Raw genomic sequence first — 27,808 nt, 5'->3', positions numbered from 1 at the left:
CTTTTTGGACGTTTAAACGTCTATAACTGCTTTGAAATTGGACTGAAATCGTATCAATGCATTTAATATTCAAGCACTTTTAAAGCTTTCTTCAGACTAGGGTTATGTACCCTTAAAATTAGCATATGTTTTTTTTAAATGTAACGCTGAATCACAGGTTAAATTGTCTGATCTCCCTAAGAGCAGGGAGATCAGACATGTTGTCAATTTCTTAAAATAACCGAGTCATTTGAAATTTGGGTCTGATTTATTGTTTCATCTCATTCATTTGCGAGGAAATGTTTAATATCTGGAAAGTGCATCAGCTTTACACTGACTCAAAAGCAATTCATTGAACAATTTGGTTAAAAAAAGCCCTTAATAAAGTTTGTTACACAACAGTAGGCCTATAAATCCATACTGAACTACAAATACTTGAATAAACGGCCAGGTCAAAATAAGCCCACAAAATAAAAAGCCTTGGAAATAAAATTTGACAGACAGACGAAGAAAACAAAAGTATCTCACAAATATTCATCAGTATCCTATGTAATCAAGGTAACACTTTCTGCTTGCTAATCCCCCCGAACTACCCCATGGTGCGAGAGCAGGGTTAGCATCCCAAATATCGACGGCCAACATAGATTCAGTGGTCACTAGTATCCCACGTCATATCAAAAATGGCTGCTGTGCTCTTTACCACAACAACACCATCATATCTTAAAGTGACATTGCTAACAAAAAGGTTTTGTTTACCAGCAGCACTTCCCTTGCAAATAAAAAAGTAGCCTAATAACACACATAGTTCCTTTCCTTTTACACCATTGTCACTACTTAAGACACCAATTTAGATTGTTTTACGTCAAATTAATAAAGCAAATTCAGGGTGCAAATCTCATCCAGGCTCATATCTGATGATGCCTGTTTTTGGCGAGAGAACAGCGGAGGAATTACAATCTAAGTCCAAAGCATCAGACATCTAAGCGCAGAATTCAGAATTCATGAACAAAGTCTGGAGACTTACGAAGAGGGCATAACAAAAAAAAGTTAAGATGCATTGAGATAGCATTGTGGTTTCGACAATTCATATTTAAAGCTTACAACGATGACAATAGCATGCAAAAGTATGTACCAGTAGTTTTGTAGAAAGGTACAAAGGCAGCATTCGTTAACCATGTTCAACAATACAACCGGTAGAATGTTTTGTTTTGTGGTTTTCTAGAATGAAAACGGTTAACTTCAAAAGTCATGATTCTTTTATTGTGCATGTTGTGAATATGTTTTATTGACTTTATCAAGTTTTCTAGGGAGTATAAAATGATTGGGCCATTTATTTACAATTGGTATAGCACAACAAAAAAAAAATACGATTCTGTTTTGAAAAAAATGCCACAAATATTTCTGTTCCCAAGGACGGACATTGCACTTACCGACAGATGCCCAAAAAAGATTGAATGCCAAAGGCATATGGGTGATATGATGACGAGAATGTGGAGTTCAAAAATCAATGACATGCCTTCGCTCTGCTCAGCCGATTCCATCATATCTTCTGAACCAAAACGTTCCAGAGATCCCGTATATAAACCTCCGAAGCGACGAGTGTTATGATGGGCTAGGAAAGGAAAGGCCTGCCCTTCCTCAGAGTATTTGACATCAGGAGTTCTCCTGACTCCTGCGTCTCCGTTTACTCCCCACCTCCCCGTTGCTTTTTACACTTTCATCCTTCCTTCGCTTCTGCTTCCCAACCTGCACAGCACAAGGAAATACGGAATAGTAGGCCTACTTTAAATTCAAGATCCATGCACCTTGCTTAAGTCATTGTTTAAGGAGAGAGTTGCTGAAATACAACATTTGTATGAAATGTAAATTATGATTTGCTGAATAGGATTGTGGGTTCTTATATAAATCCCTGTCCCAACTATGATTTACCACTGAATGGACTCTAGGTGGCAGTATACTACAACAGAAACTTGTAAAAGTTAATTGGACACATATTTTTGCAGATGCAATTTATTTAAAGTTTAATTTCTCTAAATTAATGAGCCCCAAATATACATACGATTATAATGCAAACCTTGAATGTTATCTGAAATTGCATTGCCACTTAAAAGCAATCGCAAAGTCATCTAACTACAATGCGTGGAGCATGTCTTTCCTTTGATGTAGGCTACTCAATATTTTATACGGGCAAATAAATGGTGATCATTTAATTTAGTTGGACATTTACATTACATTGGTATCAATCTTCGTATGAAGACGATACGTTCCTTAACAACTATTGTGAAAGGTCTTCAGGACCACACAACATTAACATTTGCTATGAAAAAGGAAAATGGCGTAAAACTATTCTACACACTGTTCATTCATCCCATGGAATTCACTGACTTTTTTATCGTGTTCCGCGAATTTCTGGAACATGTTGGCGTAGATCTTCTTGTCCCGCTCCTGGTGTTCCCTGACCTTGTGCTGGCAGATGGTAATCTGAGCCCGGGCCGCCCGATTCAACGGGTTGACCTGCAGCACCTGGCGGAAGTCGGCCATGGCCAGACTGAACTCGTTACGGCAGAGACGGGCCTCGCCCCGGCGATACAGCGCCTTCTCGTTCGTCGCATCGAGCTCAATCACCTGCAGTAACCACCACACAAAAAGGACAGTTTGAACAACTTCTTATTCACAACACATTCTTATTCTTATTCACTACATACCAAACATAAAGCAACAATCATAGGGAATCCTAAGAGCCTGTTTCCTTCAGGCCTTCGGTATTTGCTTTAGCAGCAGGCCAGCTGCGTCTGTTGATGTGCATGTCATGAGAAGTTTAAAGGAGACATATTACACCACTAGGTGTGAGTGTGATTATCCTTACAAGCCGTTTCGAAAATCTGCCCCATGTGACATCACTAGTGGGCGTGTCCACCTAGATCTGTGCTGGATAGATGAGCAACGTTTACTTCAGTCCGCTGGGTAGGCTAGTAGACTGATCTATCCAGCACCGATCTAGGTGGGCTCGCCCACAAGCGATGTCGTATCGGGCAGATTTTCAAAATGGCTTGTAAGGCTAATCACACTCACACCTGTTGGCATAATATGTCCCTTTGAACTAACAGTCATGGGCACTCATGTTAAAAAGAAGAAAATGTTCCTAGCTATCCTTTGCTACATCCATCGATTGGCCTTTCTGAACAAATGATCGATTATGTGCTTTGTTCATTGCTCACCTGTAACTCGCTTGCGTCTGATAAGTGGCCTCCTGAGAGGCCTCAGTGATCGGTAGATGAACTGTTACATTTGCATGGCATACCACAGACAGAGGCGGATTGGCCGTCGGAACGATCGCGAAAAGCTCTGTGCGCCTCCGGATGGCTGTAGTGCGGGGAGCACTACGGCCATCCGGAGTGCTTTTGTTTACCGCTGTTGCTATGGTTACCGGTCTTGTAAGGAAGTGCGCCAATTCTCGGAGCGCCAATTGTCTTCCGCACAGAGCAGAACTGTGGCCTATTTTACACATTTTTATTTTCTTAATTATATCATTCATTTTTACCGATTTTTTTGTTTATTACTGAAAAAAATAAAATAAAAACGGTGTTGCCGGCGTTGAGTAATCGGTGTTGGCCTCAACACCGTTAATACCGTGGCGACCCTAACATGTGGGGGGGAGGGGGGGTGGGGGGGAGGGCCGGACCGGGGAGGATTCTCCCGGTGGCTGTTAGTGCCCCACTCCGCCCCTGACCACAGATGTGCAGTGGCATACCTTGTTGCAGTTGTCCACCACGTGGGAGAACTCCTGCAGCCGTAGGTAGCACAGTGCCAGGTTGAGCTGGGACAGCAGCAGGAACTCCTGGATCTTCCTCTGCTGCTCCTCTCCCACGCCACACTCCATCTCCAGCCAGGACACGATGCGCTGGTACTGGATGACGGCCTGCTGGAGGAAGCCCGCCTAGCCGCGCGCAGAGGAGGCGTCAGCTGATCCATTGGTTCTTTGATTAGTTACGGCAAGTATAAGAAACGTAGGCGAGTCTACCTTAAAATACTGATTCCCTTTATGCTTAACTTCAGCAGACAGTTCAAGTTTCTCTTTCAAGTCCATTTCCCATGATTCTTTGGCCTTGAGGAGACACGGAGGATAGCATAACATTACAATCTGAATGGAAACTGATGTTGAATGTTCCTCAAATGATGTAATATGTTTACTGGCATGCATTTATTCACTTAATTTACTTATCAACATCAAAATTGAAAATTATTTCTAATGGCTGTGGAACATCTCCGTCCGTCTCTAAAGCAGGTTCACCTTTTTGAAGTCTCTGAGGGTAACTTCATAGAGCATGTCTTTGTTTGGTCCAATCTTTAACTCTGGCTTACCTTCTCTCCCAAAGCCATACCTAGCAACAAAGAAAAATCACTCAATCTATCAAACTATGCTTTTAGGTCAAACTTACGCCTTGAAGTGTTTCTTATGGGCATGGAGACAAGGACAGCGTGAGTTAATATGAAGTAAATACTGTAGCAGAAATCGATGAGGGGCCACATGTTCATGCTTGAGGCGTACTTGGATTTAAGCTGAAGTAGACAGCACTCTCCTTTCTGCATCTTCTCCATGGCCCGGTCCACTCCCAGTGGGACGCCCTTGTCCTGCGCCTCTCCCACAATAAAACACACATCCCGGGAGTCAAACAGCTGGCCCTCGCACCTCCCCTCCAGGTGCACTGTGAAGGGAACAACAGATCAACCAATCCTTCCTGATCGATTCTCTAAAGCAACATTGGCACTCAAAAAACAACAACGCAGTATGTATTTATGAAAGTCGGTTAAATACCAGAAGAGATTTACCATCGACAGTAGCCCCGTCGTTGGGGTTGGTGAACCCTTCTCCCTTGGTCTTGATCCTCCGCATTACTCCTCCGTCTTCTGTGAGCATCTCGCCCTGGAAGTCCAGCAGCTCAACCTGCCGATACACCATCAAGAAGAGCTCCACGTTCAGGGGAAATCTCTCCCTCTCTACCCATACACAACCACCACACTCCCTTTGTGTGTCAGGTATTGTTGTAGTGACGTCAAGGCATCCATACTATACTAAAACTATACTAAGGTTACTATACTAACCTCAAACAGTAGGGTTGAGTTTGGGGGAACCTTTGGTGGGTTCCCTGGGGCTCCATAGGCGTAATCCGGACGACAGAGCAGTGAGCACACCTCTCCCTTCTGCATCGTCATCACACTGCTGTCCCACGCCTTGATCACTTGCCCTGTGGAATGGCTCAGTGTTGAATACATCCAGAGCCGAAGCTACATGCCATTGCAAAGATATCATCGCTTGGGACATTATTATTATTATTATGAGTCACTTACCCTTTCCTAAACTGAACGAAAAGGGTTTCTTGCGATCTAAACTGGAGTCCACCTGCTGCCCGTTGAGCAGTTTACCCGTGTAGTGCAGGGTAACCCTGTCCCCAAGCATGGGCCTGTCTCCATCTACGCCCTGGACCTTCACTATCTGCAATGATGAAAACCATTCATTCCCTTCTCCACAGACACTCAAGTGTGTGTGTGTGTGTGTGTGTGTGTGTGTGTGTGTGTGTGTGTGTGTGTGTGTGTGTGTGTGTGTGTGTGTGTGTGTGTGTGTGTGTGTGTGTGTGTGCGTGTGTGTGTGTGAATGTGTGTATATTTACTATATGGAATCAGATACAACATAATAGCCATAAAGTTATTTATAATTTTGTCAGTTAGCTCAACAGTGAATGTGTGTATTTTAAAGTTAACACATGAGATACTAGGGAACGCCACTCATACCTTCAGTACTCCTTTATCCTTGCTAGACGTTACGTCAATACCCTTTACAGCAAACAAAGCGACAGCTGATTGACCGTCGACAGACAAGTCTTGATCAGTGGTCATCCTTTTCTCTTGACATCCCACTCATACTGTCAAGAGTAACACAAGAGGAATAACACTGTTACTGACCAACACAAAGTTATATCACACTGTTACAGATGAGTAACCCAAATAGACATAATATAAATCACAATTTTGCAGTTCAGTAACCCAAATATAAATCACACTGTTAGGGATCATCGCAAAGATAAATCACACTTTTAGGGATCATAACAAAGATAAATCACGCTGTTAGGGATCATCACAAAGATAAATCACACTGTTGAGAAATGTAGCAGCCCATGCCACCTAGGTGGCTTTATGGAGCACTATAGACCCCAGCACCGAATGTAGAGGTTTAGGAACCAGTTTAGAGGGCTTGGAGGTCATGACGTACCATAGCAATAAACGTCTCCATTTCGGGAGTAGAGGAGCAGTGAAAACTGTTATTGGTAACTATGTGTTTTTGATTATGTTTCAGTAATTTATCTCGAAAATCATTTGTCATTACGTTTTGATTAGCCTACACTATGGTATATTTATGTTTATTTAGCATTTTACATTACTACAACTCTCAAAAATCAATCCCTCTCACAAAATTGGAAAGTTCGTCGGCAGAGCCAGTGTGACCCACTGACCTGTCGGTGACCTTAATACTTGTTGGCCATGTTGATCGTTTGGAAATATGTAAATATTTATATTCAAAATTTCGGGACAGCATTATCTCCTTTCCTTTTGTAAATGATCGTCCGATGTGCCCTATGCTAAAGAAGAAGAGTTAAGAAATATATATATATATATATATATATATATATATATATATATATATATATATATATATATATATATATATATATATATATATATAATATATTGAGTTTTCCAAGATCTGTAGCTTACATATAAAGGCCAATGGCGAGAAAAAGGTTGTGGAAGGTTGTTCTTGTTGTTCAGAGTCTACGGTCTAGACTCTGCATAGCCACCCCCTTACCCCCCATACCCCTCTTCATCGCTTATTGCACTTATTGCATTTGGTATGTCCTGGCACTTAATGTACACACTTATTGTATGTTGTACGCCCTTGTAATTAAAAATAGTATTAAGCATCGTGTAGCATCTTACCCCATCTTTGTTGAATAAAGGGTCAGAATTTTTTTTTGTGTTTGCCACTTGTTTCTATGAACATCCTTACTGTATCGACAGCAATATATTGTTTCTCTTTCTTCTGACAAATGTACTAATTGTAAGTTGCTTTGGATAAGTGTCTGCTAAATACCCTTAATGTAAATGTAAATGTTGTGTACGTTGGTGAATGAATGACAAAATTCTACATCAGACATTAATAAATTTGACAAAAAATCATGGACATTTATCAGAATTATAAGTAACTGTTTTGAGTTTTCTCCTTCGCAACGTACAGACATCAACGCTGATCGAGAAAGAGCTCTGGTGTTCCCTGATGAGTGGGGGCACCACAGGTGTGCAGCCTGAACCAGCCCCAGAGGCCAATCAGCCAAAGGCTCGCCAGCTGAGGCTGCTTCAACCAGCCATCAATCACACACACTCCACAGCAAAACACTGAGTCACATAAAGAAAGTAAATTACAATGTGCACAAATGATTGATTTATCAATTGTTGATTAGGTGAGTGCTGCATGCAGTGCTCAACTATTGTTCTTCATAAGTTTTATTCTTTCTTTCTTTCTTTCTTTCTTTCTTTCTTTCTTTCTTTCTTTCTTTCTTTCTTTCTTTCTTTCTTTCTTTCTTTCTTTCTTTCTTTCTTTCTTTCTTTCTTTCTTTCTTTCTTTCTTTCTTTCTTTCTTTCTTTCTTTCTTTCTTTCTTTCTTTCTTTCTTTCTTTCTTTCTTTCTTCAAAATGTGGGACCTCTCCCAATTTTTCAACTAGAGACTCCATTCAAATTTTTAAATATTCAGAATAGCTTGGAATCGCTTGATTCTTTTCAGATTTTAAAATATTTTATACTTTTTAAGATATACTTTTAAAAAATCATCTCTTTTTAACATGGGAGTCAATGGGAGGCCTCTGGTACTTCAACTGTTTAAAGGTCCCATGACATGAAAATCTCAATTTATGAGGTTTTCTAACATAAATATGAGTTCCCCTAGCCTGCCTATGGTCCCCAAGTGGCTAAAACTTGCGTTTGGTGTAAAACGAGCACTAGCTGTTCTGCTCGCCTTTGAAAAAACGGAGGCTCAAGCGCGCTGATTTGGAAATCTGTGCTCATGACGTCATGAGGAATCTCAGCTCCTCCCCTTACTCTGCCTGGCCCGCCCAGAGACGTTGGCCCGCCAATGAGACTCGACCGTGCGAGCGCCACATGTTTGTGTGTGTGTGTGAATACACACACTGTAACGTGTTTCTTGTCGGTTCTTTGACGTGTCTTGTATTTCCACAACGAGACTGTCGTGGGGGTTATCTAAGCCATGGTTGAGAAGGAATTGGGGGAAAGGAACTTTGGTTTGACTCGCTGAAGTACATGAACTGCGACATGCCGCCGGTTGCCGCGAGGCACCATCGCCCGGCAGCGGGCAGCCGGCCGCAGGCAGCGCGCGGTTCAGTCGACTTCAGGTTGATGTGAAAGTGGAAGAACCAGAGACGTCGCAGAACCCGACAAAGTCGTTTGTGATTCATAATATCGTCTGGAGGCGCACACAATATGTTATATGATATAGATATCTATGTATTATATGATATTATTTAGATATAGAGCTCCAGGACTGTAACGCAAGTGTTGTACACTTCCTTGTTATTTGGATAACCGTTCTGCTGTTGGTGTGATGGCGCTCTCGTATCTGGTATTTCTACAACGAGACTCGTATTGGGGGTTATCTCAGCCAAGGTTGAGAATGAATTGGGGGGAAGGAACTTTGGCTTTGACTCCCTCAAGAACATGAACCACGACAAGGAGGAGAAAGGGATCTTTGCCGGGCAGCGCTTATGCACCTCCGCCTCCGGCGGTGGTCCCTCAGCGGGGCTCAAGCGGGAGACATTCGCCGCCAACAATCCCTTTCTCCTCCATGTCGTGGTTCATGTTCTTGAGGGAGTCAAAGCCAAAGTTCCTTCCCCCCAATTCATTCTCAACCTTGGCTGAGATAACCCCCAATACGAGTCTCGTTGTAGAAATACCAGATACGAGAGCGCCATCACAGCAGAACGGTTATCCAAATAACAAGGAAGTGTACAACACTTGCGTTACAGTCCTGGAGCTCTATATCTAAATAATATCATATACATAGATATCTATATCATATAACATATTGTGTGCGCCTCCAGACGATATTATGAATCACAAACGACTTTGTCGGGTTCTGCGACGTCTCTGGTTCTTCCACTTTCACATCAACCTGAAGTCGACTGAACCGCGCGCTGCCTGCTGCCGGCTGCCCGCTGCCGGGCGATGGTGCCTCGCGGCAACCGGCGGCATGTCGCAGTTCATGTACTTCAGCGAGTCAAATCAAAGTTCCTTTCCCCCAATTCCTTCTCAACCATGGCTCAGATAACCCCCACGACAGTCTCGTTGTGGAAATACAAGACACGTCAAAGAACCGACAAGAAACACTTGCGTTACAGTGTGTGTATTCACATTGATGTGGACGTTGAAGAACCAGGAACGTCGGAGAACCCAACGCGGTCGTTTGAGATTCATAATATCGGCTCACACAGCTTTTGGCCGTGATAATATATATTATATGATATAGATATCTGTGTAGGCTATATGATAATATTTAGATATAGAGCTCCAGGACTCCCGTGTGTTCTGGAATATTTACAGAACACGGCTAAAGGCTGTGTGCGGCTCGCCATTGCGATACATCCACTGTAAACAGAGCGCATGGTGGCTGCAAGCTGCTCAGGGCCACACCCCCACCCTCCTCCTTGACCCGCCCACCGAAACAGCGCATTTGGGGGAAGCTCAATGTGCGACTGGCTCGGAGTGGCTGTAACTCTGCACCACGGCTGAATTTAGGGAACGTCTTTGAATACTGTTTTAGTTGCCCACTAATACCTATATTAAAGAATACATAAAATAGCATGTCATGGGACCTTTAAGGCGTAACTTAATCGGAATTTCGATATCATTTTCTTCAGAATCAGTTTTAGTTTCAAACCGTCATATTGTACAGTTGGTCCCAGTGAAGCCGTCTGCCCATTCTGACACTTAAATTACTTAAGACATCGTAACTCGGTCAAATTTCAACCATTTACCATCGTTCAAACAATTAAACAAATGTACACACTTGTATCTTCAGAATAACAGTTTTAGTTTCATACCGGCTTCGTTTTCATTTGGTCACATTGATTTACGTTGAAGCTTGAGCGTGAGGACGTTCAGCAGTGTTGCCAGATTAGGCGTTTTTCCCCGCTGGATTGGGCTACTTTTGGAGGACGTTCAGGCAGTGTTGCCAGATTGGGCTGTTTTTCCTGCTCTATTGGGCTACTTTTACACACACCGGCTCGCTATTCTCTTAAAGACACACACACACACACACACACACACACACACACACACACACACACACACACACACACACACACACACACACACACACACACACACACACACACACACACACACACACACACACCAGCAGTGCAGGGCAATACATTTGACCTTTAACATTTCTGCATTTTTAGCAATGCTTTGTGCTTTTCATTCAGCTGTCACTTTATTTGTTTTCAACCATTACATTTTTCTTAAAGGTCCCATGACATGCTATTTTATTGATGCTTTAATATAGGTATTAGTAGGCCACTAACACAGTATACAAAGACGTTCCCGAAATTCAGCCATGGTGCAGAGTTACAGCCACTCCGAGCCAGTTGCACATTGAGCTTCCCCCAAATGCGCTGTTATGGTGTCTGTAGCTATAATGCAAATGAGGAGGAGCGAGGCGGGTCAAGGAGGAGGGTGGGGGTGTGGCCCTGAGCAGCTTGCAGCCACGGTCCCTTGCGCTCTGTTTACAGTGGATGTATCCCAATGGCGAGGCGCACACAGCCTTTAGCCGTGTTCTGTAAATATTCTAGAACACACGGTAGTCCTGGAGCTCTATATCTAAATAGTATCATATTATACATAGATATCTATATCATATAACATATAATATCACGGCCAAAAGCTGTGTGAGCCGATATTATCAATCTCAAACGACCGCGTTGGGTTCTCCGACTTTCCTGGTTCTTCCACATCCACATCAATCTGAAGTAGACTGAACCGCGACATGGAGGAGAAAGGGATTGTTGCCGGGCAGCGCTTAGGCACCTCCGCCTCCTGCAGCGCCGAGGCGATGGTCCCTCGGCAGCGGTACCCTCGGCAGCGGGAAGCGGGGCTCAAGCGGCAAACAATCCCTTTCTCCTCCATGTCGTGGTTCATGTTCTTGAGGGAGTCAAAGCCAAGTTCCTTTCCACCAATTCATTCACAACAAAGATGAGATAACCCCCAATACGAGTCTCGTTGTAGAAATACAAGAGACGAGAGTCCGACGTGTTATGCGCCATAACACCAAAAGCAGAACGGTTATCCAAATAACAAGGAAGTATACAACACTTGCGTTACAGTCCTGGAGCTCTATATCTAAATAATATCATATAATACATAGATATCTATATCATATAATACTAGTGCTGTCAGTTAAACGCGTTATTAACGGCGTTAACGCGAACCATTTTTAACGGCGTTAATTTTTTTATCGCGCGAATAACGCAATTCTTTTTTTTTCTTTGGCTAAAAACAAAGAAGCAGTAGTCTGACTGCTATGTTCAAGGCGGCATGTTTGTATGTTCATCGTTTAATTGCACTATAGGCTTTTTTTTTGTATTGTCCTGTTTTGATCAGTATATGCCAATGTTGTTATCAATAAAAAAACATTTGCACAAGGCAAGCCGATGCACTTCTCCATGTTGATAAGAGCATTAAAATTAGAAAAATTAATGGGACAAAGAAATCAAGGGATATTTAGCATAGCATTTTTTTTGCAATTGTGAGTTAACTTTGACATTAATGCGATTAATCGCGATTAAATATTTTAATCACTTGACAGCACTATATAATACATATTATCACGGCCAAAAGCTGTGTGCGCCTCCAGACGATATTATGAATCACAAATGACTTTGTCGGGTTCTCCGACGTCTCTGGTTCTTCCACTTCTACATCAATCTGAAGTATACTGAACCGCGCGCTGCCTGCTCTATATAATACAATCACTTGACAGCATTATATAATACATATTATCACGGCCAAAAGCTGTGTGCGCCTCCAGACGATATTATGAATCACAAATGACTTTGTCGGGTTCTCCGACGTCTCTGGTTCTTCCACTGCTACATCAATCTGAAGTATACTGAACCGCGCGCTGCCTGCTCCCCCCTGCTCGCTGCCGGGCGGTGGTGCCCCGCGGCAACCGGCGGCATGTCGCAGTACATGTACTTCAGGGAGTCAAAGCCAAAGTTCCTTTCCCCCAATTCCTTCTCAACCATGGCTGAGATAACCCCCCACTACAGTCTCGTTGTGGAAATACTAGAGATGTCAAAGAACCGACACCAAACACTTGCGTTACAGTGTGTGTAATCACACACACACACACATGTGGCGCTCGCACGGTCGTGTCTCATTAGCGGGCCAAATTCTCTGGGCGGGCATGGCAGAGAAAGGGGAGGAGCTTTGATCCTTTATGACGACATATGGGACCACATTCCAAATCAGCCCGCTTGAGCCTCCGTTTTCTTCAAAGGCGAGCAGAACACCTAGTGCTCGTTTTATACCGAATGCAAGTTTTAGCCACTGGGGGACCATAGGCAGGCTAGAGGAACTCATATTTATGTTTGAAAACCTCATAAAGTGAGATTTTCATGCAATGGGACCTTTAAATGGTGTGCATCTTAAGATTGTTTACTCCATTTAGACTTTTGAACTTTTGTTCAAATCCCTTCACTTGATTTAAGACATTAACGTTTCTTTATGTCTTAATCTATGTGGCTTCATTCAAAAATATTTTCAACAACACTTTGTACTACAGCACTCACCGCATTTTCTGCAGGAAATGTATTTTCTAGTTAATGATGAGGTTTCTTTGGATTGATCATAACACTACTTAATCCTTCAAAAGGATTAATCCACACAAGGCCCCTGGTCCTGATGGCATCCCTGGCCAGGCTCTCAGGGTGCGTGCAGATCAGCTGGCAGGTGTGTTTACAGACATTTTCAACAAGTCACAGCTCCAGTCTGTGGTCCCCACATGTCTCAAAAAGTCCACCATCATTCCCATTCCCAAGAAGTCAAAAGCGTCCTGCCACAACGACTACCGCCCAGTAGCACTCACCTCCATCGTCATGAAGTGCTTCGAGCGGTTAGTCAAATCATTCATCACCTCCTTCCTCCCAGACTCACTGGACCCCCTGCAGTTTGCATACAGGGCAAACAGGTCCACAGACGACGCCATCGCCCTCACCCTCCACACTGCCCTGTCCCACCTGGACCAGAGGAACACACATGTGAGAATGCTGTTCATTGACTACAGTTCAGCATTTAACACCATTGTGCCCTCCAAGCTTGCTGGGAAGCTCAGGGAACTCGGGCTCAACACCGCCCTTTGTGACTGGATACTGAGCTTCCTGTCGGGCAGACCCCAGGCAGATAGGAAACGCCACATCATCCATCTGAACTCTCAACACCGGCGCACCCCAGGGCTGCATGCTCAGCCCTCTCCTCAACTCCATGTTCACACATGACTGCGTGGCCACACACAGCTCCAACACCATCGTCAAGTTTGCTGACGACACGACCGTCATCGGCCTGATCACCGATGGCGACAAGACGGCGTACAGAGAGGAGGTGAGAGCCCTGACATCTTGGTGCCAGGATAACAACCTCAAGCTCAACCTCAGGAAAACAAAGGAGCTGATTGTGGACTACAGGAAGCGACAGGGAGTCAAGCACGTCCCCATCACCATCAACGGGACGACAGTAGAGAGAGTCAGCAGCCTCAAGTTCCTTTGGGTCCACATCTGCGAGGACCTGACCTGGACTCACCACACCAACGCCATCACAAAGATGGCAAGACAGCGGCTCTTCTTCCTCCGCAGGCTGCGGAGGTTCAACATGGAGTCCAGGATACTCTGCAACTTCTACAGGTGCACCATAGAGAGTATCCTAACCGGCTGCATCACCGCCTGGTACGGCAGTTGCTCCGCCCTCAACCGTAAGACATTACAGAGGGTGGTGAAAGCTGCCCATCACATTACCAGGACAGAGCTGCCATCTATGGAGGACCTCTACACTCAGCGCTGCAGGAAGAAGACTAACCGGATTATTAAAGAACCTCATCACCCCAGTAATAAACTGTTTCAGTTGCTCCCGTCTGGTAGACGCTACCGCAGCATCCGGTCTCGCACCACCAGACTCAGGGACAGTTTCATCCCATGGGCCATAAGACTACTGAACTCCTAAGCTACTTAGCTCACCACTATAACACTTTATAACTTGCCACTTTATACCAGTCAACATCTGGATAAACACATATGTTTACATTTTACATTTATTTAGTTTTGCATTTAGGTCTCTGCTCTCCTAGTTGTGTTCCTCTTATACACTTACTTTTTATTATTATTATTACATTTATTTTATTTTTTATTATTTAAGTCTCAGCTTGTGTCAACTTGTGTTTCTCATATACTTTTACTATCTCTTATATTGCACTGTTGGAGGAGCCCAAGACTAAAGAATTTCATTGCCAGTGACTGCTCTGTAATTGCATATGACAATAAAACCATCTTGAATCTTGAATCTACTTCCCCCCAAAAACAAACCAGAACAGGATTATTAAAACAACCATTAGTAAACCAATTGGATATCTTTAGCCTCATAGCATAACTGCCTAAATCATACTTTGAGGCTCATCTTGTATTTTTAGCGTTAAAAAAGCCTAAGTCTAATTGCTGACTTAGGGAAATAGTGATTATGGAATGTAAAATGAATACAGCCAATGAGGCACAGTGAATCAGCAGCATTAGGAGAGTAGAGTTAGGTTACATATCACAATTTGGTCAAAATATGACTTATGGCAGGTTCAGACTACACGATTTCAGCCCGATTTTATCCCGATTTGTTCGTCGCAGACAAATTTGCACACGACGTACACGATTTTGTCGTACACGATTTTGAAAAGTCGGCGACGAGACGAGGTCTTGTAATGTGACATGCTTGCTGTAGATAGCTGTACTGTTTAACGGTTTGACCCGTAAAGTCTTACCATACTTTGAGTGGGTCTTGCGGGATTAACTTCACGTGATTTGGTTGTGATTACCCGGAACTCGATATGCATGGCAGTGTTTCCCCCACGTTCACACAGCACACCCACGTTTCTGTCCGGTATGTCCGTAATATACGTTAAAAAAATTTAACTTTCGTTGTCGTTTTACGGAGATACCGTATGAAAGTTTTTATGTTTTTCACAAAACATGTAAGTACCTGGCAGGCCAAACTCCTCGCTGATCTCTTTCCAAGCCTGGTTGGTTTTGTTTTTATCTCTGTATATGTTGATCCTCATGTTCCAAAGTACCGGTCTCCTAAAAACGGCCATTATAATACGCTCCCCCATCTTTTGTCCGTAAATAAATTCATGTCCGTACGTAAAACACTAGCGACTCCTTCAGTAAATTTACGGAAGCACGGATACGAAAAACATACGTATGTGGAAACGAGGCGTAATTTATCTTTTTTTTTTTTTTTACGCAGCTCCTTTTAGAAAATGTACAGCGTGTAACGTCAATTGCGCAGCACGCGGCACATCGTCACGTAACCAACATCAAAGAAGAAAAATACACAGCGAGTGTGGCAGTTGTTGGCAGTAGGCTACCCTACACGGTTGCAAAGTTACATTGATTCTAGCAGTAGCGAGTGAAGCGGAAGATCGAAGAAAGAAGGAAAGAGAGACAGACAGAGAGAGAGAGAGACAGACAGACAGACAGAGAGAGAGAGAGAAAGTAAGTTGCTAAAATGTGTCGCTACATGACCACCAGTGTTAAAAACCCTCAGAGCCCAATCATTTTATTGTATCTATAAACCGCAACCTCCGTACCGTTTTTCCTCTAGTATTGTGTGTGTGTGTGTGTGTGTAGGCCTATGTGTGTGTGTGCGTGTTGTCGCTCTTTTTGGGATCACTCATAGCCTTTACAGCAGGGCCGTGCAGAGACCCTTTGAGGGGCAGGGGCTCAAATTCAAAAAAGGGCACATGTTTGTTCATGAACTCATCAGAAGTGGTTTGGTGTTGATATCTATAAAAACAATTAAGCTATTACAAAATAAAAGCCTTGAATATGAATTAGCCTAACTATACACAATGTATACGTATGACTAAATTTTTTTTTTTTAATGTTTTTCTATTAAACACAGGGTGGTGGGAACTCCACAATGAGTTTATGAACACATCAGAAGTGGTTTGGTGTTGATATCTATAAGAACAAGTGAGCTATTAAAAATAAAGCCTTAAATATGGATGCAATACATGCACTGAAAACTTTTGCATTTTTTAAAAACAATTAAAAGTTTTTCTTTAAAACAAGGGGTAGTGGGGACTACAAAACGAGTACATAAACTCATCAGAAGTGGTTTGATGTTGATAGGAATAATTTCAAGTGAGTTATTAAGAATTAAAAAAAATGACGTTGCACTTTTTTGACGGTCCCTAAGCACTTGACGCTATTACAGATACAACCCCGGAAAATAGACGAATGTCGAATATAAAACCAATTTCACCCCGTTCTGCCAGAGACACTGAGACAGAGTAGACATGAAACGGATTTGGCCATGGCATGTGGCCAAGTAGTTACTACAGAGTATACAGATTAAATATAACGATGTATGCTTTCCCTTTGCAATTTCAAAAGGTTTCCCAGATAGGTTAGCTGTATAGCTAGCTGGTAGGCTATAGAAAATAAACCGAGTGGTAGCCACTTTCACAGGTCAGTTAAAACGATGCTAGTTGAAAAGCTTTTGCTGGCAAACATAGGCCTATAGGCTACTTCAAAATGACACTACAAAACGAGATAACTGTTACAGTTTATTTAGCATTATCAACTTTATGGTTTTGGAAACAACTGTCTGTGTCTGACTCTGTAGTGATCTTACCCTGCGTTGTACCGTCTCTTAAAACAACAAGCGCATCTTGCAGGCAGGCAAATTGTGAAAGGTCACGTTGATAGCCTATGACGTCACCCAGCGGCAGCAGCGCACTGAGCGCCGGTGTAAGTACCATATTGGCTCGGCTACCAGATCGGCTCGGGGTCCGTCGTCTGCTGATTACGTCACACAATACGCTATCTACAGCAATAAGGTATTTTATGGCTTCAATTAAAGAGCCTGTAATGATCTTTCATTTTGAACATAGACCATTCCCAACCTATCTGTATGGATAGTTTTCTTCTAAATACAAAACATCCCTCGGAATCATCTTGGCTGTTAAGATAAGCCGTCCGTGTTGCCAGATTGGGCACATTTTCAGCCTGATTTGGCTACTTTGAATCACGTTAGGCTGAAAAAAACGGGAATATGCCCAATCTGGCAACACAAACCGAAACTAGACAGACCTACTCGCGCTCACACATGTGCTCGCTGTGGTTGCTATGACGACAGCCAGAGCTACAGCACAAAACAGCCAATCACAACTGTCCCTTAGCAGCCAATCACAATGTAGCCTACGCCCATTCAAGCGTACAGCCAATGATATTGTGTAACGTAATCAGCAGACGACGGACCCCGAGCCGATCTGGTAGCCGAGCCAATATGGCACTTACACCAGTAAACGAGGCTACAAAGCATTGAAAATTTAAACGACCACTCAAAAGGGCACTTTGGTCCTTCAGAGGGAAAAGGGCAGGGGCTCGGGCACCCATAGCCCCCCCCCTCTGCACGTGCCTGCTTTACAGGAGCTTATATCCAGTCAGGAATTTATAGCCTAGGTATTTTCAGGAACTTTGAAAAATTAATCCATACTGTTAGATCCGATGTTGTTCTTTATTGCCATATAAAATCAGTTTTCATCGCGTATTCTAGTTAGGGATTTATGCTAATCGCCTGTAAGCATGTGGTCATTAGCATAAATGCAGGGAAAAAACCTAAGGACTTCTTAAAAGATCATGAATAGTTCACTTTTTGACTCCCAAGACTAAGAAGAAGTGTTTTAAGCAATAACAAGCTTATCATCGCTCTCTTGTCCTCTTCCCCTGACTCTCACTGTCTCACAAAGGAGCTGAGCTCACCTAAGGTCTATTTGTAGTGCTAAGGCTCACACTGATTGGTATTCAATTAGCTTTATTTTATTTTTTTCATGTGTGAGTCTGTGTTCTTTTCAAATTTTAGCTAGGTTTATAATTTAAAAAGATGTGTTTTGCCCATTGTTGCAGGAGATTTCATTTTTGAACGAAGTGTCTTATGTAAAAAACAGTTATGCTTTGGGCATAGCAACCATGTTTAGTGTTTAAGCATTAGGCAAAAATCTGTAAATAAATTGTGCAAATTATATTTGCGTTGTGGCATTTTTTGTTTAAATATTACTATACAAAAATATAAAAATCTGCAAATGAAGACACAAAAGGCAAAGTTACAACACCAATAATCCCATCTACAGTAATACACAGGACTGTTTGAATAGGATTTAAGTGCATATTCTCCTCTCAAAGTGCACCAGATTCATGCATTCCAATGTAAAGGGTACAAAAGAAATTCAGCCGGGGGAGCATGCCCCCGGACCCCCCTAGAGGGATCGGCGGTCGTGGTTGGCGGTCATACCCGCGGACACCGTGGATAATCCACGGGTGGATTGCGTGAAAAAAAGGAAGACTTGGAGGAATGCGGGCGGGTAGTGGTTGAGATGAATAAATATATAATAAGTACACTGTAAAAACGAAAACTTAAAATTGTTGGTCTCATTATGATTTCTGAGTAAAATGAATATAAAACATTAAGGGCCCTATCTTGCATCCGGCGCAAGTGACTTAGTCACTGGCGCATGTGTCGTTGCTAGTTTACAACTGGCGAAGAGCGTTCCTTTCCCACCACCGCCACCCGCCGGTAAATTAGGGATTGATCATGCGCCCCAAGGGGCGGTTCGGCGGAAGGAGGAGGCGTGTTCTGGCGCAAACGGTATTTTGCCGTTTCTGAATACCATTGCGCTACTGACCAGGAAATACCTGGTTTAAAGTCAGTGGCGCGTTGTTCAGATGCTATTTTAAGGGCGCATGCATACATGCGCATGCGATGCATACGGATTGCTTGTGCACCTCGCGAATACACTTTGCTTCTCCCATCTACCTAGCCGCACATTCTTGGTAAATTATTATTTGGGAAAGAACAGCGGAAATAAAGTTGTACTTTTAAATCAATGCATCTGCAAACACCGTACAGCAAACACATATTTTCTTGACAGAGACATCGTGTAGGCCTACATGCCCATAACTTTTAGGATTGATGAGTATTTGATCGTGAAAAACATTGTTTTACCGCGAGTGAGAATAAAAATAATGAATGAATGCGCGCGCGCGTGTGTGCTCTATTTAAACACACGCAAACTAAACACGTAACGCATAATACAATCAATGGCAATGTCTATTACCGCGGGGACACATGCATATTAGGATAGCATACAATACTGATAAGAAACAATGTTTATAATGCATTGCGTATATCATTAAATAGAACCACAGTTACCGCATATCATATGTTATATCATATACGTTTTCTTTGCCGAAATTTATTGGAGGACTCAGTAGGCCTATTTCTAAAGTTGTGGAAGAAAACCCCTTATTCCATGTGTGAATTAGGCCATATTATTTGGCAATAAACTGAGCCATTTGCAGTTTGAAATTCATGTGCATCTGTCTCATCGGAGACTGCAGACGCGCTGTCAAAATATCAACTCGTCCGATTCAAATGCGCTCATGGCTCTTAAAGGGGATGGGAGCTGGCACTCTCATTGGTTTGTTGGACGTTACGCCCAAACCACACCTACGGGTAACTAGGCTGCTTCAGACCAACCCTTTTGACACTTGCGCCGCGACGCAAGTGTCATTTATCCGCCTAAATAGCGATAGCGCCGTAGAACCGCCCACAAAGCTACTTGCGCTTTGCGCTTCCCACTTGCGTTTCAGACCGTTAAAATAGGGCCCTACGTATTCATGTCAACTGTGCAATGTAATTTAGTCCAACCAACAATGTTGAGTTTTGGGTCAAGAGTTGGGCTCAGTGTAGTATCTTTGTTAGCAAGACTAACGAGTTTAAGTCAGACTCTGTCTGAGGCTGGGCCAACTACGGTGCACATGCGCATTTCGACACTTTGGAAAATACAGGGTTTCCTAACGGAATTTTCAGATGGTAAATATTGTGGCGACTCCTACCCCCCGGGGAGTCTGGGTATTCGTGATGCCGGTTGGGAAAAAGGGGTTTATTGCCTTTTGTCAATTTGTTTCTGTTAGGTTAAGTGGGGTTAACGGGTTTGGGGTCTTTATTGTTTGTGTGTTGTTTATTGTGTGTAGTGTTGCCGCCACCGTTACCGAGACTTGCATGTCCGTTGGTTGGTTTTGCGGTGCGCTGTGTGTTGTGGGTGTGTGTTAAATAAAGGCAGCTCTCGGGTAGTGGTGCCGAGATGATGCCTCATGAAACGTCAAAGCCTCAAAGCCAGATGAACCACCAAAGTGGTTCGTGCTCGAAGCTTCAAATGAGTACGCTAGGGACATCTAGTGGTGAATGAAATTATGACAACCCAACCCAAAATGTGATTTTTGCTTCGTGTGCCGATACAACATTAAATCATTTGAGAATTGAAGTCATTTCAGTGATACATGTGTGTGAGTGTGACATTCATAAAATGGCACAGAGCTCATGCTAGAAAATAAATCATTTGGCAAAAGTGTGTCTTAACAGACGCTTTCATCCAAAGCGACTTACATCGGTAAATACACACATTGACACACCGACGGCAGAGTCAACCATGCAAGGCGACAGTCAGCTGTCAGGAGCAAAGTGACAGGGTGAAGACAACACTGAGCTAGGAGGAGCTGGGGATTGAACTAGCAACCTACTGGTTACAGGTCAACTGCTATACCTCCTGAGCTAAGCCGATCCACACTGCATGATAACTGAGAAGGACTCATTAATTGAATAGCCATTAAAGTGTTCTGGACAGTGGTTATTGAATTTTTTTGGCAGAATGATAGAACTGATTTTGTAAAAGGGGAAATGTGGATGAGATGTGGGGGACAGTGTTTTGTGTAACTTTGGAGGGAGGTGCAGGGGGGGTAATGTTTCACGTAGCTCCCTACGTGATGTTTACACAATGTGTGATGTTTCGATTGATACTACAGAAAATGCAATGCTCAAACTACTACGATCACAGACTAGTGGTATATTGAATATACCACAAGGTTGTGATCGTATACGGGACATCTTTATAGTCGAAATCTCCCGCCAATACTGAACCCATATTTCGAAGCAGAAGCCCGAGGCAAAGCCTCGAACGTCACACCCTACGTCATTTTGCCAACGTGAATCCTACTCGAAGCGGAGCTTCGCTGGGGGAGGAGCCGAGATACTCGACACACGCCTCGATGCCTCGACGCAAAACGTAACATCACTACTCTCGGGATCGTGTGGTGTATGAGGCACGAGAATTGCGTCACCGTTTAACCTGGGCTCCCGTATCGTGCAGAACAAGTTTGACCATAATGTCGAACTTGTACTGCACTTTGGTTTGCTGCATTTAGACAGCGATTCTCTGCTGCTGAACTAGCTACATGTTGCTTGTTCTATTGCTGTCTGGCATTCAGAAATGTAAAATGGAAGTTTCCAATTATTAATTTAATAAAGTGAACTTAAAACTAGTTTTGCATTCTTTGAACTGTTTTTTTTTTAAATAATATTAACCTTAATTTGAAATATAAAGTTAACAACCCTGACTTACTTTTTTGAGTTTTGTAAAATATAAAATCTTAGTTTGTAGGCTATAACTAACTTTCAAGTTTGTCTAAAGAAGAAAAATGACATTTTGTTGGGCTCAAATCTCAAAGATAAATTGCAGTAAGTTGCCTTGCAATTTTGAGTTTTCTCAACTTTTTATTTTTTACAGTGTAGGTTAACATATTGACTACTAGACAAACGGCAAACTGACCAATTTGACATGATATTTTTCTATAATCTCCCTGTTTCCGAAATCTCTGCCCAACGCTCATCCGCTGGTTTTCCATTAGCATTCCACTGTGGATCATCCCCGCTGCGTATGCCCTCACACATTGTTGAAATCATATGCTGGATGCTTTATTCTTTCTATGTGGCTTTTAGTTAATTTCGGGCTATAATAAGACCACATTGGCTATGTTCACTGACAACAGGGGACATTTCATAGTGGTTGGACATTTTAGCGAGCCGACAGGCTTTTGTCGGAACGTGGAACACACAACTCAAAATCGGGATGACATTTCAGCTCATCCGCGCATCGCTACTAACTAGACTTCACTGCACTACGCAGAGGACCGCCATCATAATGCCTAGCATAGGAACATGGGATCCATTGTTATTTTCACTTTGTTGCTGCGTTGATGCTGCGTATATCATGAACGATACAAAGAAAACTTGCCTTTGTACTTTTGGCTTGAGACATATTTTTGCTTTTGAGTGAAAATGATTAGCCAGCTGATCAACTGCAACTATCACAGCTAATCACGTGCCTGTAATATAAACAGAGAGGTGTGGCGGGAGTCACGTAACCATGACAACAACTGTTTATCAAAATCATTTCAGTGTGGAAAGTGGATGCAAAACATTCCGAAAACGATAGTGTGGACGGAGATCGTTTTCATTGCGAATGTGCGTTTTTATATTTACCCGGGTTAGTTTGGAAAGGACCTAAAGATCCTAGAGCATCGCACCCTTGAATCTTATAGTGTGGCCAGTCTCCTGACGAGACAAGGCCCGATTTCATGGCTCTGTGATCGCATTGTCTTAAATCGTGGAGGAATATCTGAGAATCGTGTAGCCTGAACCAGCCTTTAGGCAATTATGCTATGAGGCCAACAATAAGGAGGTTCAAGTGCTTTGAGTGAAGTCCTTCCAGACACAAGCCATCAAGGTAGGGGACATATTTCTGTCTAGGACTGTCAACAACTGCAGCCAAACTTGGAGCCCATTGCACACAATGCTAAGTGGCAAGCATCTAGCCAAATAGATGACATCATTGACATGGCCGACACAAATTGGGCCAACCTCTTATCATTACGAGAAACACCCTCATTTTCTTCACATCATTACTAATTCGTCTTCTTCTTAGAACAAGGTGTCAAACCCCACCTGTATTGTCAAGTGTGTGTTTCTTCTGCAATTCTATAACCCTTACCCTAACCCTAATAAAACTATGACACAGCTAGGTAGAACAAATACAATACAAATATTTATATTACAAAATATATATTATTACGGTAAAATAAAAATTTAGTACAGACTTAATTAGGCCAAATATGATGCAGCAATACAACTATTGTATGCAGTAACATAACAAATTGTTGACAGAATGTAAAAAATAAAGAAAATGTTATGACATAACGTTGTAACGTTATAACATATTGTTTATCAAACATAAATGGTCACAGATCCTGAAATCCGAAGTGAACTATTTGCACGTACTTCACCCTCCTGAGTCCCCTAGCTTCCTGAACACGACACAACACATACTTTAATTCTGAAACATTATAACCTGACAGACTCAAAACATAACAATCAAAGCATACTCTACATCTCTACAAACAACAACACTCAGATGCTAGTCACAGAATACTTTATCGGCCATTTAATTGTTTCATAGTTTTGCAAACAACTTCATTTCAAATGATTGATTATGGTGGTGATGTCCTATAGCAGAACACATCTGAAACTCATGTTCATCCTTTAACTGTAGTTTACAATAACATGTGTAGGTTTGTTATCCTTTTACTATAGTTGACAACAGTGCAACCTTTGACATTATCAAAGGTTGCACTTTGCAATTACTTTCACTATCTTCTATACTTAGAACAGCTTTTACTGCCATTAAGATAACCATATTCACTCAACAACCTTTTGTACCGTCCCTAGAATCTTTAAAGAAATCGGGAGACATGCTTTCAAATGTTAAGCATCCTCAGACTTGAATGTTTAGCCCATTTCATTCAGATCGATTTCTTTGTTTCATGCCTTTAAAGGCACCCAGTGCAACTTTTGAGGCTTAAAAATAAACATTCAATTTCTAGTCTTTTTTACACGTAGTAAGTTTCAATAACTCCATACCATTACATACCGACATTCAAGCAGCAAAGATGAGACGTCGTTGTGTGGTGAGAACTGATAGAAAATCGATAACAACAACATTGCCGCCATTTTCTTTATTTTTTGTAACCTACAATAAATAAAGCAGGCTTCCAGTCAATGGAAAAATGGCTTCTCCCCACCGGCGATTGTTGTTGTTTACGATTTTCTATCAGTTCTCACCACACAACGACGTCTCATCTTTGCTCCTTGAATGTCGATATGTAATGGTATGGAGTTATTGAAACTTACTACGTGTAAAAAAGACTAGAAATTGAATGTTTATTTTTCATTGAATGTTTACATAAAGTTGCACTGGGTGCCTTTAAGACTTTTAATTTTGATTATATATACGTATATATACGTTTATAAGCAGACTCAGACCCCACACTCTACCTGTTACTTCTGTTACAGATGTCACTTGTAACAGAAGTAATAGGTAGAGTGTGGGGAAGCCCTTATGTGCATGTTCTTGTTGCTGTTAGTGTGATTGTTTCATATTGTGCAAATGTCTGATAACTTCCAAACAAGATGTGCATCTCAAGGGGTTTAACCTCTAATTAAATACTGTAATAAATACCCTGATCCTTCTATGCCACGGTTCGGACCTGACGTCATCTACTCTGACCTCAAACCGACCCCAGCACCTTGTATACACATCGCATACGCTGTAAGCCGTTTCTATTGGATATTGATTTTGCTTTTCATCAAATTCACAATTATATTCTCCCATATGAGAATCGACTGGATACATAAAATAGAACACTCTTTTTATTAAACAGGAACATCGACATACTACATGCTCTCAACATATCTGTTTTGTCTAAGTTAAATTTATTCAAAAATAAAATAGATGTGATGCAAGTTCAAAGTGTAAACTGAGATTATTCACATGCAGGTGTTAGCCAGTCGAGATCCAGAGGGAATGGTACAACAAGGCTACACAGGTTTGCCTTCTTTTCTACTTTTACTTATTTAGGGCTTTATATCAATTATTATTCATACAGCAAAATTCAACCATCCATCTAATTTAAGGAACATATTTTTTCTGAGTTAAGTTTTAAGTGACAAATAATGAGAAAACAAAAAGGTGACAGAAAATGTTGTTTGTTGCTGGAGGAAACCCAGACTTAACCCTAGGTTAAGAGCCGCATCGACAGACAGACCGGGGGAGGGGACGAGGGGGTGAGAAGCATTTCAGAGGATGTTTTTGAAAGGCTATTGCAGATCAGATATTGGAAGAGATTGTGCATTTGGCTGACCTGTTCACTTTGTGGACAGAGATGACTTTTTTCATTTTAACACTTACATTTTCAGCTTGAGTGAAATTTTTCGTCTGGACAATTTACTGGTTTCTCGACATTGGTCAGTGTGGACATTTTCCTTTGCTTTACAGCCAAAACGATTTAAGACAACATTTACGTACTAAGAAAAACTTTCCGAAACTGCAAATAAATACAGCATTAAGCACATGGAGAGTTGAGTGTTTACAATCTGGATATAAATGGTTTCACCCTATATTAAATGGGGAAGATCTAGACTCAGCCTGTTAGGAGATTTTTTATTTAATCTTTAAGGAAAACGCATATGAGGGTACTTTAGGAACTGGCTGTCCTTTTTCAAAATTGAATTTGTAAACCTGAGATGATTCTCCTACAAATTAATACCAGATCATTAGATTTGTTTTTTTGTATTTTACTCATTGAAATGTCTGTGTTCAATGCTAGACTGATGTACATCCTCTACATGAAGAAATTAGTGGAAGGAATAATATTACACAACTGCACTAAAGGTACAGTTTGCGCTCCTGTGCCTGAGTGTGTGAGTTTGTGTAGGTGTGCGTGTGCGTGTGTGTGTGTGTGTGTCAGAACACTGTGTCCCTTCTATTCAGAGCGTCCCTGCACAGTCGGATGTTATTAACCAATCAGATGGTCAGATGGTGTTAACCAATCTGAAGGCAAGTCAGTCTCACACAGCATTTATTTTTACAATCAATGACATCATCGTGAAGTAGCAAAAGCGTTTCAATCTGCTGCATGAGTACAATTCATAACCCTATTGTGATGCTGTACGATGTCCTGATCTACTTTTGTAATTGACATTTTCTTTTTCAAAATGTTAATTCTAAACCCAAAAATGCACAGTTGCACATCCGGCGAGACAGCAGACTTTGAGAGAGACTCATAAAGCAGGTTATAGAGTTAACGGGACATATTTGCCACTCCTTGAGATTTATCATTAAAACCACTGTCCGTCCCAACAGCTCTTGGCACTCAATGAGAGAACATTAGTGTGTTTTGTAGCCTCCATCAAACACCCATGCAAAAAAAGATATCCTACGGTTAGGCCAAAAACAACCTGCCATTACCAGCTTAGAAAGGAAACTAATAGGGAGATCAACCGAAAGCTTCAAGTCATACTTACCATATAATTACATTGAATATTTTAAGCATATATGTATAATTACATTGTAAGTATACATGTATAATTACATTGTATATTGTATATATTTGATTATATTACATTGTATATTGTTAATTGATTAGTACGGTAATTACATTGTATATTGCATGTATACAATTATATTATAAGTAGGCCTATAAATATTAAAAAATACACCACAACATGTTTTCTTCAACGTGTCCCACACACGCTGTTTTCAGTCATTTGAGAAACCTCGCTGTGTCTGCCAGCCGTTATATTTATAATTTTTTCTATATGCATTTCCGTGTGTGTGTATGTGTGTGAGAGAGAGAGAGAGAGAGAGAGAGAGAGAGAGAGAGAGAGAGAGAGAGAGAGAGAGAGAGAGAGAGAGAGAGAGAGAGAGAGAGAGAGAGAGAGAGAGAGACCAACAGCCTTCCCGTAACGCAAAAGAATATCCACCAAAGCTATGAGGTCCAACTCTTAAAGCACCTAGAGACAGAGACCTCCTCACCTGTGTCTGGTCTCATCGTAGTCTCTCTCCACCGAGAGTTCAGCACAGGTGGATAATTATTTTGTTTAAAACGATTAGCCCATATTTACAAAGAAAAGATGAAGTAGCCTAAACCAAACATATGCTGTACAAAATAAATGAACCCGACTTACTGTTTGATAAAAGCTCGATAAAAGACGCCTGGTCCTGAGTCTGATGATTAACTTGTATCCCCTCTCATGTCCACTAACAAGCTCCTTACTTTAATAAACCTCGCTTCCACACATCTCGCCAAACGTAAAGCGAAGAATGGAAATGACGCCGAAGAGGAGGCGGAGAGAGCGAGGCTGGAGGGCGTTCAGTGTGATATTAAGGGCAGGTCTTGGAAAGTAGCCACTAAGTAACACAATGTTCCGGCTGTACTGTAGCTGATGAGAACACAGTGTTCCAGCAGACTGACCTGTAACCCGTTGTGTGCCGACACGCTGCCACGGGGAACAGACTGTACTGCAGCAGAGGGGGCGGACTGCCGCTACGAGCCCGGATGAACACTTCCTCAACATTGTTGGTTGTGTGTGTGTGTGTGTGTGTGTGTGTGTGTGTGTGTGTGTGTGTGTGTGTGTGTGTGTGTGTGCGCGCGCGCGAGTGTTAGTGTGCGTGCGTGTGGGTGTGTGCATGTGTGTACGTGCGCCATCTGGAGTA

At 42.1% G+C, this 27,808-nt stretch overlaps 1 protein-coding gene across 3 annotated transcripts; it reads right to left on the bottom strand.

The window, feature by feature from the left end:
• Positions 1 to 228: 228 nt before the first annotated feature.
• Positions 229 to 27,589, bottom strand: fkbp5 (FKBP prolyl isomerase 5). 3 transcript variants are annotated; one of them, XM_060063116.1, is made up of 11 exons: positions 27,280 to 27,589; positions 5,770 to 5,902; positions 5,329 to 5,473; positions 5,083 to 5,225; positions 4,810 to 4,924; positions 4,529 to 4,685; positions 4,271 to 4,361; positions 4,001 to 4,084; positions 3,731 to 3,916; positions 2,365 to 2,604; positions 229 to 1,725 (listed from the first exon to the last, which is right to left on the bottom strand). In XM_060063116.1, exons 2-11 carry the CDS (start codon positions 5,872 to 5,874, stop codon positions 1,633 to 1,635), a joined length of 1,359 nt encoding a protein of 452 aa, XP_059919099.1. In that variant the 5' UTR covers positions 5,875 to 5,902; positions 27,280 to 27,589; the 3' UTR covers positions 229 to 1,632. The 3 variants fall into 3 exon arrangements, with proteins under 3 accessions (XP_059919099.1, XP_059919107.1, XP_059919090.1); XM_060063124.1 differs by having other exon boundaries at positions 5,770 to 5,811; XM_060063107.1 differs by having other exon boundaries at positions 5,770 to 5,897; positions 27,280 to 27,588.
• Between the last annotated feature and the right edge of the window lie 219 nt (positions 27,590 to 27,808).

This window comes from Gadus macrocephalus, chromosome 1, assembly GCF_031168955.1.
Source record: "Gadus macrocephalus chromosome 1, ASM3116895v1".
NCBI lineage: Eukaryota > Metazoa > Chordata > Actinopteri > Gadiformes > Gadidae > Gadus > Gadus macrocephalus.
The sequence above is the reverse complement of the archived record's forward strand: the minus strand, read 5'-3'. Positions and strand labels throughout refer to the sequence as shown.

What these genes read in the sequence shown, in the direction of transcription:
- fkbp5 (XM_060063116.1), bottom strand. Translation starts at nt 5,874, where the DNA reads ATGACCACTGATCAAGACTTGTCTGTCGACGGTCAATCAGCTGTCGCT. An exon ending in CCCTCAGAGACTTCAAAAAG is followed by an intron (nt 4,085 to 4,270) that starts GTGAACCTGCTT and finishes TGTCTCCTCAAG; the next exon opens with GCCAAAGAATCATGGGAAAT. An exon ending in TCGCGGAACACGATAAAAAA is followed by an intron (nt 1,726 to 2,364) that starts GTCAGTGAATTC and finishes TGTGCTGTGCAG; the next exon opens with GTTGGGAAGCAGAAGCGAAG.